General features: G+C 32.7%; 2 protein-coding genes across 4 annotated transcripts; both read left to right on the top strand.

Annotated features, from left to right (window-relative positions):
- The first annotated feature begins 1,534 nt into the window (after positions 1-1,534).
- On the top strand, positions 1,535-5,486 carry LOC129304205 (uncharacterized). Its single transcript, XM_054943893.1, is given in 7 exon segments — positions 1,535-1,707; positions 1,811-1,900; positions 2,668-2,803; positions 3,956-4,034; positions 4,037-4,092; positions 4,182-4,309; positions 5,153-5,486. Coding segments are annotated over 6 exon segments (603 nt in total). The 5' UTR covers positions 1,535-1,707; positions 1,811-1,856; the 3' UTR covers positions 5,313-5,486.
- A 2,750-nt stretch (positions 5,487-8,236) lies between these two features.
- Positions 8,237-11,209, top strand: LOC129303964 (transcription initiation factor IIA subunit 2). Of its 3 annotated transcripts, none has more exons than XM_054943564.1 (4): positions 8,237-8,349; positions 8,526-8,674; positions 8,798-8,848; positions 10,703-11,209. In XM_054943564.1, the coding sequence occupies exons 2-4, from the start codon at positions 8,546-8,548 to the stop codon at positions 10,841-10,843; spliced, it is 321 nt and encodes a 106-aa protein (XP_054799539.1). In that variant the 5' UTR covers positions 8,237-8,349; positions 8,526-8,545; the 3' UTR covers positions 10,844-11,209. The 3 variants fall into 3 exon arrangements, with proteins under 3 accessions (XP_054799539.1, XP_054799538.1, XP_054799540.1); XM_054943563.1 differs by having other exon boundaries at positions 8,259-8,399; XM_054943565.1 differs by having other exon boundaries at positions 8,259-8,399; positions 10,686-10,845.
- Positions 11,210-14,718: the final 3,509 nt, after the last annotated feature.

Here is a 14,718-nt window from a genome sequence, read left to right as displayed (position 1 = left end):
GATTTGTTGAATTAATAATTTGCAAAAAATCGGTTTGTAAATTTGAGGGTGTTACATGAACCAATCCATTAAATAACCTCCTTAAATATTCCAGCCCATCAAAGACAGATTCAAAATACAATAACAATTACTTAATTAAGATATTATTATTATTATTATTATTATTATTTTGTGAAGAAAGTTTATTACTGAGTTGAGTCTCAAAGCTCATCAGGGTTGTGGCATTCCTCTAGATAAGATGCACATGGATAAGGTTGGTCTGGGCATCACTATTACTCGATGCCTAGTCTGATGTGAAGTTTGAATTAGCTCAATACTCGAACGTTCGGGTTGGATTTGGCTTGATCGGCCTGAAAAAATTTTACAAATATTTTTTGAAAGATATATACATTTTTTCTTTTAAAAATATAATTATCATCATTTATAAAATTAATATTAGAATCAAAAATATTTTTTAAATTACATATGATGAACCATTATCAATTTACATAATATTAAGTTAAAAACAAATTTTAAATTTTGAAAGAGACTAAAAAATTGTAATGATAAGAAATATCCAAAAAGATTATACAAAAAATATAATTTATCATAACACTGAATAAAGAAATCATTAAATAAATATTATTCACAAAAAAACTTAAAAAAAAAAGCATATATGTTTTAAGGTAGGGTTTGACCCTCGTCCAGTGCTTAGCTTGATAAGCCCGAACAATTTGGATAGGGCCGAAAGATTAGATCTTTTGAATTGCTCTGTCTTTAAATTCAAAAGGCACTAATAAAGATAGCCATAGATTACTTATCAATAAGATTTTTACATCAGAATTTGAACCCACTGTCTTAAGAATCATGGACCAAATATTTATTAGTTAGAATAAGCTTTATTAATATTTTTATTAGTATATGATAATGAAGAACTTCAAAACTGCTAAAATACGGGAAGACGCACTAAGTTGTAGCATCACCAAACTTTATGTTGCACACACCTCAACACAAGTCTAATGCACTGCACAAAATTTTAAAAATAAGACATGTTATTCATAATTTAATAACAAGTCATGCAATTCACAATTCATATTGATGTTAATAATTAACATTGATACTTTATCACGAACATCAATCAATACATAAAAATTTAAATTAAATAACTTCTGACAAATAGTGAGGTGATGCATATCCTTAAAATGAAGGTGGGCCTTACCAATTGGCATTAATCATAGTAAAAAGAATTATGATCACTTAAATATGATGCATTGATGCAGAAAATTTCTTTTATAAAATTATCTCAGTAAGCCTAACAAATTGAATTTAACTCAAATAACATTGAATATCACATATCAACATGAAAAATGAAAGTGGGCCTTACACATTACACCATGTCCAAAAAATAAATTTATTACACATTACACCAGAAAACAAAAGAACTTAACAAAGGGCTGGCCAGCGGAGTTAAAGCGGCGTGCAATGAAGGGCCCAAATTACAAGAGAGGCCGATCCAAGGTCATCCCAGTTTAACATGGCCCGATTATTTTGGCTCCCTCGCCTCCATGGCGCGTGAAGAAAACTGGCAACCTTCGATCATCAATCTAGGTGGCCGGGAGTTTAATAAAGTCTTCCCAACAAACCTTGCCCAACCGCAGGAATCAAAGCTCTTCCCACTTGTTTTATAGTTTTCAGCGAAAATCGGGATTCCAAACTCTTCAATTTCTGGTATTATTTGAATCTTTACATCTGATGATCTCTTTCAATTTTTGAGGTTTTCTAAGTGCGTCGTTATTTTTCAAATCTAACCTTTGTTCCCTGCTTCCTGAAGATTCGATCGCCGAACGACCTTTTCTTGTCTACTGCTATTTTCTGACATGGCAGCTGTTTCCAATGAAGCCACTAATATTTGCAGTCACTGGTAAACACTGCGTTTGTAATTTCTGGATTTTGAAATAATTATGAATAATCTTCCATTAGACTCACACTCTTTCCTGAAATTTGTGAAGCTGGTATACTTCCTTCGTTCTTGACTTACATTAGCTAAAAAATCCCTGAAGTTTTCGGGAAATTGAGATAACAATCGATGATAATTAAAGCAGTAAATCTGTTCCTGAGTTAATAATGGCCTTTAGAACGATTTAGTCTAAATATTTAGGCAATTGCGAAAATCACATGACTCCTACGACAGCTTCGTTCCATTAAAATATATTATAATTATAATATGCATTTATTAGTCTGAGAGAGCACGATCAGTGTATATTTTTTAATAATAGTGTGATACTTCTTTGATTCTATTTATAAGTCATTTTCAATATGTTTTACTATAACTAAACAAAACCTTAAACCTTATTCACTTTATCTTAAAATTTAATTAGTTTTCACCTTTATCTTTAATAAATATTCTTAAATCTCATTACTAGTATTTTTATTCAAAGTATTTAATAAGGGCAAAATATAAAAATGAGCATTGAAAATTGGCAAGTGCTCTATAAATAAGATTAAATTTCTTCTTCTCTCTTTGCCTTATAAATAAGACTAGATGAGTATATGGTATTGTTCATCTTGAACAGAACTGACTGCGTTTAATAATCCTCTCCCTTGCATTTAAATGTAGCTACTTTTGTTCTGCTGGCTTATTCTAGCCCTCAAGAGACTTTTGATCATTCATATTTTAATGTTTTACAGCAATCGATCTGTCCCTGCAGCAAATATTGATTTGCATTATGCTCATTGCTCCCGGAACCTTGAAAAATGTAAGGTTTGCGGTGATATGGTTCCCAAAAAAAGTGCTAAGGATCACTACTTAAGCACCCATGCTCCAGTATGTAATATTTGGTCTTGCTTTCCATTTTTTCTTTTGAAGATTGATTTTTATGATAGGGGGAAAAGAGTTCGTGAGATTGTGCTCTAGAAGATTTTATGAAACTGAAATAAATGCATGTCTTCCTTGGAAATTTAGGAGCTACAGGGAAAAGGATGGTAGTTATCATTGGAGAGTCTAGGGGGTTGACATCTAGTGATTCTAAACATGATGTTCTGGGGGCACTGAGTAGCTAGTTTGGCACTGGATCGAGTTTCTAACAGATTTAATGAATGGGCTTGGCACTTGATGTTGAATGCACTTCGTCATGGAGGAATTGACAGTGGCAGAGGGAGGGATAGGTGGGCCCCTCTGATGGGGTGTGTTTTTCATCCCCCCCCCCCCGGGGGCAACTGAGAATGGCTGTTCCATTGTTCTGGTTGATGATGCTGCAGTAGCCAAACATGTAATTTGTTGTGGGAGAAGTCGTTAAATTTCTTTGTGTTTCTTTGCAGCTTGGTTAATGAATTTTTTTCTTTGGTCCATAGGTTTGGGTTTCACATTTTGGTGTTGGTACTCAGTTTTATGGCCTTTAGTTTTCACTGGCGCTCTGCAGGGAAACATAAGTGTGTTGGAAGGTATTTGGTTAATAGTTAAAATTAGGGAGAATTACATCTAGGTCTCACATAAAGAAATTAATCACTATAAGATCCATTAACAATTGAATTAAAGTCATTGATAACATAATCAGTTGTCAATGGATTTTATAGTAATTAATTTTCTTGTGTGAAACTTTAATGTAATTCTCCCTTGAAATTATCCTCTTGTGGTCGGTGACAGTGGCTGAACCAGGAACCTCTGGTCTGGAAGAGCAAAATTTTAATATCTAAGATTTTATGGCAAGGGCTAATGGAGGTGTCTATCTGAGGTTTTATGGGAAGGGCTAAGGCATGGGATGATAAAGAAATCGAAAAATTTGATATCTATTAGACTATGCTTTTTTGGTAAGGGCTAATTTAAAAATCTAGAGACCAGACAATTTTGTAGATATGTTTGGAGGGTGGGGAATAAGAGCAAGGAATGGGAGCTCACTAAGGCCTCTCAGCATGAAATCAGAGTTCTTAAATTTAGATAGTCAATTCACTTATTGCTGTCTTATCGAACTTTATGCAGGTAGCCTGTTCAATGTGCAGTGAGACAATGGACCGTGACACTTTAGATGTCCATAAAGGTGAAAATTGCCCTCAAAGAATAGTACTTGTGAATTCTGTGAGTTCCCATTGCCAGCAATTGATCTGGCTGAGCATCAGGTAGTTTTATCAAGGACTTCTGAATTAGGAACACCCTATTTTTGCATGCACTATAGCTCTTATTTCAGCATGACGTTTTTATCCTTCAGGAAGTCTGTGGGAATCGAACAGAACTCTGTCACCTTTGTAACAAATATGTCAGACTACGTGAAAGATACTACCATGAAGCTAGCTGCAATGGAATCCCAGATCATACTGCTACTGTAGGATCTTCAAGGTAACGGTCTTATTAGAGTGCATCATAGTCACAACTCATAATTTATATTTATAGGAAACCTCTCGGTTATATCTTCCTTTTCATTTTCTATTATCTTCTTCTGGCTATTTTTCAGGTATTGAATGATGCAATTTTTTCTTATGTCTTTGGATTTGCTACTGCTCACGTATTCTCATCTAGGGGTTTTCGCTTGCAAGCCCCCCCTTTCCCTTTTTTTAAATGGTCTTCCGTTGCATGCATATAGAAAACGCTCACGCTGTTGAAGTTCTGTTCACTACACAAACTTTTTGCCTTTAAGCTGGATAGAGTCATTTCATATTAATAGTGCAATTGCTTATTGCTGCTGTTGTTATTTTTAAATTTGTCCGAGTGCTAAGACATGCATCTATAGTAGAGGAGTAAAGAAATGTTTCACATTTGGGGGTTTGGGCTTGTTGCAGAAGGAATTGTGTTGCTTTCTGACAATCTGAGCTTGTATTGACTGAAGATGGGTTATTAATATAACCATCCTTGTAATCTAGTCATTATTTTCGTATACAAACCTACAAGAAGTATTGACAATGAATTACCTTTAATGTGTCATATAATTTATTTGTTCCATAATTGTATCATGTATGAGGACATCTAAATTTCTTGAAGGTCATTTCCTACCGTAACTTTACGAGTAAAATTTTGCCTGTTGCGATATATTTAAATCTTTTTACACATATGACTACCGTCTAAGTTACTACCTCGAAGGTCTTTGTATGTTGGGGTATATTAACTTAAGTAGATATCCTTTTTCATGTTCATAGAGGTGTTTCTCCCTTCTGTATCATTGAACCATATGCTTCTATTGTTTAGAGACGTGAGGGCAGCTGAAAGAGAGGATGGTGCTAGAAGAGGGCAGCGGAACAACTTCTCAAGAAGACGTCTTCTTTTCACAATAGCAATCACTAGCATTGCATTCTTGTTAGGATCTCTGTTTTTCCAGAAGAAGACTGAGCAAAGTGATGTGAATTAGAAGTTGAGGGGATACGTGTTAAAATGTAAATCGGCTTTAAATATTCATAATTTATTCGTCTGCAACAGAAGTCTGCTGAGATATGCTAGTATTATGCTACTTTTTTTGGATAAGATATATTTTGCTACTGTGTCTGAACACCTCATTGCCGTGATCTTGGCTATATTTTATATTTGTTGGATAGAACAACTAAGAAAATATTTGACCTTTTTCTATCGAGGCATGAGTAGCCAACATACAATCACGAGATACACAATTTAAGACGGTCCATAATACGCCAACATCATCAAGTTTTGAAGATCACATCTCACAAAGGATTGTTTACATTAATCCCGTGCATATGTAGTTAAAATAATCACAAGTAAATTAAATGAAGAATTATAATTCTGGTAACTTACCACTAAACATATTGGTCACTGATTATGACAAGCGAGAGTTTTCACACTACATTCTCATGCCAGGGCTTTTTAATATACTTGAGATCCATTCAAAAGCTTCAAATTAACCTGTATTTACATGCTGCTGAGTTCCCTCTATTTTTTACTTGTAATGATTTTTCTTTTTACCTCTTTTATAAGTTTTTTCAACATTTTGCTGCGACCAGAATCTCTTTGGTAATGGTGGAAATAGCTTGTACCACCCAGTGTGATGGTTTTTAGGTCTAATTTTTTGAAATTTACAGTATATTTTCTAAGCCTTAAAAAATGTGAACTATGATCTTTTGAAAAGTTTGAGAAGTCCACTCTTCAATGGGGAAAAAAAAACCGAAAAAAGTATAACCTGCCCCTAAATATTACCGACTTTCAAAACTGTCCACGTAAACTTAATACATGATAAAAGAACTAAACTTCAAACATATTCACACTTTGAATCTTAATTAGACATGCTTAGTTAACCACCAATATGTTTAGACAGGTATTTATGTTTGTTACATTGCATTCTCATCATTACCCAATTAGCAGAATCTATGTTCATTCAAGATAAAGCTATGCCCTTTGTTTTAGAACTAAGACAAATGGATGTGGCCTAATGCATTGTATGATTGTATAAGGAGTTGAGAATTAGTTATATCTACGCATAATTACATTTACAAACGCAAGAAAATATTCTCATAAAAGAACAAACACATGAACAATTGCACATTTATTATTCTTATTTGCCCCGCACGTGCGCACATATATATTTTCTTGGCCAAGAAAACTATATTATATACATTGATCTTGATGAAAATATATCCTTCGATGATGATATATACTCCCTCCAATCAAAATTACTCCCTCTGTTAAAAAATAAAAAAAAATTAATCTTTTAATTCTTTAACTTTTAATTTACTTGTAACTCAATCTCTCAACTATGACTCGTTGCGATTCAGTCCCTCAACTTTTAATTCACTTATAACTTGGTCCATATTTTTTAATTTTTTTTAAAATTTTTTATTAAATAAAAGGAATAAAAAAATGCTCATATATTATTTTAAAATACTCTCCTCTTTCTCATTGATGTGAGATATAAGCTAATATAAAAAAAATTAACAAAAGTTAAGGGACTAATTTGTAAGTGATTCAAAAGTTGAGGGATTGAGTCATAAGCGAGTCATAGTTGAGGGACTGAGTTACAGCGAGTTATAGTTGAGAAACTGAATTACAAGTGACTTAAAAGTTGGAGGACTAAAAGATTAATTTTTTTAAAAAATATAAGGCATTTTTTGTGGAGTTGAATGTTAAAAAATGTAAAATATTTTTAATTTTTTGAGGTATAATCATTGTCTTTTTTTAAGAAGTGTCCCTATTAATAATGACTTTATATTTATTATAAAGTATTTAATAGAGATAAATATGAAAAGATAGAGTTAATTTAAAAGTAGGTAATTATTTTATTGAGGGGTGAAATTTGATTAAATATGCCTCATATTTTTTAATGAAGGGAGTATAAGATATTTTTAACTGAATCTTACCCTTTAATAAAGTAATTATTATTCACACTAACACTATCTTTCCATATTTACCTCTACTTAATGAGGTGTTTCATTTTAAAATAAATATAAAGTGATTTTTTCATCAAGGATACTTCTAAAAAAACTGTAATGATTACATTTTAAAATATTAAAATACCTTATGCTTTTAAATATCGAACCCCTACAAAATATCTTACATTCTTTAATGGAGAAAATACAGTTTTTTTAATTTTTATTTTCTTATCACATCCAATTTCATTTGTATCACTTACAAAAATTAATTCAATCTATCAATATTTAAAATATATTCAATTTATTTTGAAATTTCTGCAATTATTTATTAAATTGTATGAACATAGATAATAATAATTATTTTAATATTTAAAATATGTCTGATTCATGATAATAAAAGCAATGAAAATGTAAATGTTGAAATAAAATTTACTTGCATATGAGAAATTTTTAGAGAGACTGGGTGTACCATATTATTTATAGTCTGTCTAATAAAAATATGACATTTAAATGATATTAAATATAAATTAATTTTGATATTAGTAATAGTAGAGAAATAAAAGATAATAAATCAAATGTGCATTCTGTTATAATAATAAAATTAATTAAAAAATATCTCATAAAATTTTATTTAAATTACTTGAAGCATTTTAAGTAGACAGATTATAAATGAATATGGCACACTTGATCTATCTAAGTATTTCTTCTTGCACAGTTGACCAAAAAGAATTAACTTGCATGTAATGCACATTGTTAAAAATAATAATAATAAATAAATTGAAATTACAATTACTTAAATTATAAAGACTCAATTACAAATTTTTAAGTTGTAAAAAATCAATTTAAAAATAACACAACAATACTAACCATTACGCGAGGATATAATAGTCATTACATGTGTTGTCGACCTCCCACTATATATACCCCACGCTCCAAATTCTAGGGTATAAAAGCCCTAAGTTTCTTCGCTCCGCTTCGGCCTCGTTAGACGACCAAACGTTTAACCCGGAATAAGCAGCACAAAAGCAGAGGAGACGGCTGCTTCATAGTTCATACGCTGCCACTCGATTCGTAATACGATTTCTGATCGCAGTCCTTCGTTATTCGTCTATCTCCTACGTGTTAAATTGCTTCTTCGAAATTTACTTCAGTCCCCCCAATTTTGGATACGAGTTTCTTCGTATTCTGTTTATAGTATCTGTATGGGAATTGTAATCTGATCTATTCAGTATTTGTTATTGATGCAGATCGTGTTTAGCGTGCGAAAATGGCAACATTCGAACTGTACAGAAGGTCGACGATCGGAATGTGTCTAACCGAGACGCTTGACGAGATGGTTCAGAACGGTACTCTCAGCCCCGAGCTTGCTATTCAGGTTCTCGTCCAGTTCGACAAGGTATTTTTATTACGGGGATAGCTTTGGTTGTCAATCTTCCTCACTTTCATCCACGAGTCATCTATAAACTTATATTTTGTTGGTCTGACATGACTATTGATCTCACGGTATGCCAATTGCTAGTCTATGCATGAAGCTCTGGAAACGCAAGTCAAGAGTAAGGTCTCCATTAAGGTAATGGCGTTTCTTCCCATTCTTTGTTGTGAGTAGCGTACTTCGTAAAATTATTTTGAGGCCTGGATATGAGCACGTTGCACGATAATCAGCCCCGTCGTTGCCAATTAAAATTGGAAGTGTACAGTCAATTGAGTCTGATATTTGAGGGAGGTTTTGTTGATAGTTTTCTGCACCCTGACAGAAATTGTCCTCTCTCCCTCTTTTTCCAATTTAAATTCCTTCTCCATTTTTTTGGAGATTCTTTGTTTGGTGCATCCAATTGTCTTCCGGTGGCTGTTTACTAATTTTTGACAAATTGACAATGAACATTCTAACATAAATAATCAGCCAAAATAGTTATTTAGTTTTCCCTTATGGTTTAAACTTCTATGACTTAAAATTAATCCGGTTTAATCCTATATAATGTTGGAGTTGTGTACGCAACTCGATGTATTATTGACGGGCTTCATAATTTTTCTCAAGTATGGTTTTATTTTAAGTCACTAAAATTCAGAGATAGAGGTTTATCTAGAGGTTGGGGTACCCAATTTGTACTAAATATCATCTAACACTAAAATTTCACAATAATAAAGTTACATATTTTGGAGTACTTAAAAAAAGTATTGATAGCCAATATGGACCTGGCACAGGACAACTTAAAAATTGCCATGCTTATGCTTTTAAGATTGAAGTTTTGAGCATATTCATAACTTCACTCCTTTTCCTTTGTGGAGATGCTATTGGATGAAGAGGGTGTTTCTGTGCTCTTGAGCAAGCTGCATAGGTAGAAGGGATAAAATTTGGCTTACAAAATTGAAATCTTCAGATTGAAGCTTGCAAGGCATAGGAGAGATGGAAACAAACTAGAAATAGTTCCCAGATTTTCTGACTTTTTCCATCTCGAGTTGATTTTATTCCTTTTGTTTCCCTTTTGAACCTAACATTGAATAAAAAAGTCAGAGTAGAACTCTATATTATTTTCTGATTTTTACTTTTGTAAAGAAGAAAAACTTTGATAATGGTGAAGATCCATTGTTTCAACTCTCAATAGCTTCTGTATACCTCTTTCATTCTCCGTTTCACTTGCTATCTTATCATAGATAAGGAAATTACTAATAGGAAAGATAAGTTGCATAGATGGCCAAAATATGAAGCAATGAGTGCTGAAGACCTTTCTAGCCTTCTATCTGCATGAGAATTATTTATCTTGTAGTTAAATATTATTCTGGTCTTTCCAATCTAGATAGATAGGAAGGGAGTTCATATTAGAACTTTTATTTTCTTGGTCTGATGTTGTGATTGTCAATTATGTTGGTTAAAGGCACATTTTTATAGCTTTTAATCTTAATCTTAATGTTTTGGGTTGACCATATGAGTCCTCGGTTAAAAGCAATTGGAAGTTGGAACACTATCATTTGAATTTGCCATTCAATTCTTTCTTGACCCTATTATTGTTGACTGCCTGCCTTGCAGTAGCTGTGACCAAAAAACACTACAGATTTATGGTTTCATCATAATTTGCCCCCCACCATTTTAATGTCAAAATAAATTTAATTGAACTAATTGCTGGTCCACATTTAATGTTCTAGTTTGTTCAGCTGCAGCTATTCTTAAAGTACTTTGTGATTTGAATCATCTAACACATCATTCACTCCTTCCCCCTAAATTTCATTGTGTATGGTTGCCTTAGCTGAAATTCTACTTGTATAATTTTGTTATGCTTTTTATTTATTCATAATTTCGTATGCAGCTAATGTCTTCGTAAGTTATGTAAGTTATGAATATATGTCTCCTCATCTCCATTAATACTATTATTACCTTTATGTAAGCATTGTGAGAATTGAACTGTTTTCAGTTTCTATTTAATCACAGGGACATCTACATACGTACAGATTCTGCGACAATGTTTGGACCTTCATTTTGCATGATGCTTTTTTCAAGAGTGACGAATGCGAAGAGAACATCAGAAGGCTAAAAATAGTGGCATGTGACTCGAAGTTGCTATCACAATAATAACATGTCCAACGTCTTCTACATTATCAACGAAGAAAAATTGCTATTTGCTGGTAGAATGGGAACGGAGGCAAGGAAAGTGACCAATGCTATAAATTATTGAAAGGGCAAATTATAAAAAAGTTGTAGATTTAAAAGCCATCAATCTTGACATCTTTAGGCATTTCATGTTATACTGATTGAAAGTGATCCGTGAGTATTCGCTGAAGACACTTTTCTATTGTAATTTGCTCCATGGCATCGGTAAATGAATCCGTTTATCTTAGCAGGACTTGGCGGTTGAGAATATAACTATCCTCAGACACTAGCTATAAAGTGATCATTAATGAGAATTGGAATGCCGTCTGATTGGCCTTTTTTTTTTTTTTCTTTACTCTTCTCAGCAGATTGTTTTTCATTACATCATTGAGAGTTAGCTCCATTGTGGTTCTGCAAAAGGTGACGCTCGACGCTGAATTGTGAAAAGAGGCGGATGCTGAAGATGAAAGTTAGGAATTAGGAAGGGAGGGTAAAATTGAGCATAGGAAAGGAAAATATATACTCTATTTTTTTCCCGTTTTCTTGCCACCATATTTCAAAGACTTGATCATTGACCTACGAATGTCCTAATTGACAAGCTCTACTGTTCTAGTGGATGAGAATCCTTCTTTCTCTTACCTTACTGGTGACTTTCCAACAAAACAAGAATTGCATGCAGGGATGTTTACCGAGCAGAGAGAGCTTACCACTTTTTAAGTATGTTTTGATGGCATGAAACTAATGGCAGAGGAAGAAAGAGCACCAGACAAAACCAGAAAATTGAAGGCATATTCCATTATCATCGATAGGAGTGTGAAACCAAATTTGCAACTTGGCTGGACCTGATCAACTCTGTCTAATTTGAGCAGGAAAAAGCAATTCAAAGATTGGTTTGGGCTGACTGTTTGCTTTGTGATAATAGCGTATCAGATTTGAAACAGTGCAGCAATGAATCGTAGAGTCAATTCCTGCTGGTCAGCCCCTCCTGAAAGTGCTACGAGAATTGATGTTGATGCATCTGGGGATATTCAAAACCATGCAGTGTGTGCCAGTACCATGAGAGGCTCAAATGGAAACTGGTTGTTGGGTTTCGAAAAGAGTCTTGGCTATGTACTACTAATCACAGAAGTTGAGTTGATGGCCATCAAGCTTGGGATACTAGATTATATATGGAATCGATTGAAGCGTTGAACCTCATTTTGAAGAAATTCAGAACATGCAAGCTCTCTTGTTGAAAATTGGGGAATCCAGATACACCACAAATATAGGGAAGCTCTAAGGAGGATGGATGCTCTGCTTGAAATGCTCATTAATGTGCAATTGACACGTGCTTTCTCATATATTGCACAAAATATAAAATTAATTGCGTTATTAATAGCTTATTTGTTAGGAGAATAATATAGAGGTCTTCAAATTAGGTCCCAAGTATCACACTCTAGGAATTTACAAGTTCAGCTTTTAGTTTTGCTATTTCGTTGTGATGAATTTTTAACTTATGTTCTAAATTTTAACAAAAAAAATAAATTTATTTATTCTTCAACTATGTTAAAATTTAAAAAATAAATTGTAAATTCATCACAATAAAATTATAAAATTAAAAGATAAATTTGTAAATTATTAAAGTTTGATACTTGGAACTTAATTTAAATTAATTGGTTATGTCAAGAACTACATGTCATTCTCCCCTATTTCTTCCATAAATTTTATATTTTTATTAACATATTAATTAGTTAATAATACCAACTTGTAAAATCTCCAAGTTAGACAAGTAAGGTTACCTTTACTAATCCACCTTAATCTTCAATTATTAAAGTAATTATCAAATTTGTCAGATTTTCCAAATATGAATCCTAAGTTTTTCAAAATTCAAAATATCCACTAAACCTTTACCAATTAAAATTAGAGTAATTAGATGTATGTAGAAGCATGGGATCGCAAAATATGAAAACAAGAAAAATTGTGCAGAAAAACATAGGTGCATCATGACTTATAATACATGTACTGTGGTATAAAAGCCTTTGTATCATGCGTCGTGAAGCATGCACATATGTAACAGCACCGCTGTTGTCATTTAATAGCATTAAGGGTGAACTTCTGACACTCTCCATTTCTTCATTCGATGTCCAAATGAGGTGGTATAGGTGTCCACAAAGAATTTTTTCCTAACTCTAACTAATGGCACTAATTTCACAATCATAGCATTTTTCAATTAAAATTTAGATACCCATTTTAAAAACTCACTTATTTACAATCTTGATACACAATTTAGGTGCCTAAATCATATGGCAAGTGCCAAAAGCCAAACTCGCACCTTACACCACACTCAAAAGACTAACACAGACCTATGCAATATACCACATTACAAATATAACTTGTAAAACACATTTTCAATACTTAACCTTTTAATTACAAAAACAAAAAGGGGAGCCTTAAATTCATAAATCATTATATCAATCCACAATAATCACAATCTTACTAACTTCCTATTTGTTTTAGTATTTTGGCCTTGTAATGAATTTCTTAATCAGTACATGTATATCCTAAGGCCTAAAATACACAATATAATTTAACAATCTCTTGATGCAAGTAAGCCCAAAAATATGGACAACCCTAGTTGGTAATATCATTTAAGTTATACATATGGTTTGCAAAATTGAATCCGATTGGCTAGTTGAATCGGTGAACCGGTGACTTGACTATGTGTCCAGTTCGGTTTTGTGTTTTGAAATGGCACTGGTTAACCTAGATTAACTCACCTATGTCAAGTAGGTTGGGCGGGTTGCTTTTAAAAAATGCAAAAACCTCTCAATAGCTAAATTATCGAATCCTCTCCTTGTGTTCATGTAACCGCTTCTTGGTCTTGCCTCTCGTCCTTGACTAGCTCTCATTCGTTGTCCCTGAGCAATGAGCTCTCTTTTCAAGCTTTGACCTTCTTGGCTTTTCCGATAGCATTCTCGTCTATGATCTCTATGGGTCTGTGGGTCTCATCCTCGACCTTTGACAACACTCTTCATTTGCTAGCCATGAACTAGAAAGAATAGTAGGAGGAAAGAAGAAGATGAAAGTGCTAGGACTAAGGGAAATAGAAGACCAAAGCAAGGTATGGATCACGATGATTGAAAAACTAAAAAGAGAAATTTGATGTCAAATCAAATGAGAGATGGTTGGAAAAATATAATAAAAAATTATATATTGAATGGTAGATGTATTGTACACACCACAAGATATATTTATAATTCAATAACTAATAGACTTCCACGAGGAATAAACATTTTAACATTTTTGGGAAGAAAAATAACCATAGAACCTACTTTTTTTTTAGCAACCAGGACATTGGGCTAAGAAACAAAGTATTGTATTGCATTTTATATATTCAATTTAAATAATACATTTACTTATTTTTACCAAATATTTATATGTATTTTTAATTGCAAATTTGAAAATGACAAAAATAAGGGGCAAAATTAATTTTTAGATAAATTAATATTAATAATGAGTGAAATAGTTTCAGAAACATTGATATAGATGAATGTTTTACGAATTAATGTTCTTTTAAAGGTAAAAAAAAAGAATTAATGTCCTTTCATTTATATTATTTTATTTTATTATGACTAGTTTGATTCCAGTTTGACCTTAGTTGAACCCCTGACTTCAGTATCTTGGTTACACACATAACAATAATGAAAATAAATGAGGCCTACTAATTATTAGGATCAAAGTCCTAAGCCTTATTCTATTCCTCGTTCGAGTCCCTATAAACTAGTTCCTGTAACATTGAAGGTAATAGGGTGAATACAATCACTTATTAACCAAAGGTTCATCTAACTTATACTAATGCATGTTAATCAATTTCAATG

Source organism: Prosopis cineraria, unplaced genomic scaffold (genome assembly GCF_029017545.1).
Source record: "Prosopis cineraria cultivar Desert tree isolate PC_DT_omini unplaced genomic scaffold, ASM2901754v1 PC2, whole genome shotgun sequence".
Classification (NCBI taxonomy): domain Eukaryota; kingdom Viridiplantae; phylum Streptophyta; class Magnoliopsida; order Fabales; family Fabaceae; genus Prosopis; species Prosopis cineraria.
The sequence above is the reverse complement of the archived record's forward strand: the minus strand, read 5'-3'. Positions and strand labels throughout refer to the sequence as shown.

Coding starts and splice junctions, on each gene's coding strand:
- LOC129303964 (XM_054943564.1), top strand. CDS start 8,546: ATGGCAACATTCGAACTGTACAGAAGGTCGACGATCGGAATGTGTCTA. Junction 8,675..8,797: donor TTCTCGTCCAGTTCGACAAG/GTATTTTTATTA, acceptor GCCAATTGCTAG/TCTATGCATGAAGCTCTGGA. Junction 8,849..10,702: donor AGAGTAAGGTCTCCATTAAG/GTAATGGCGTTT, acceptor ATTTAATCACAG/GGACATCTACATACGTACAG.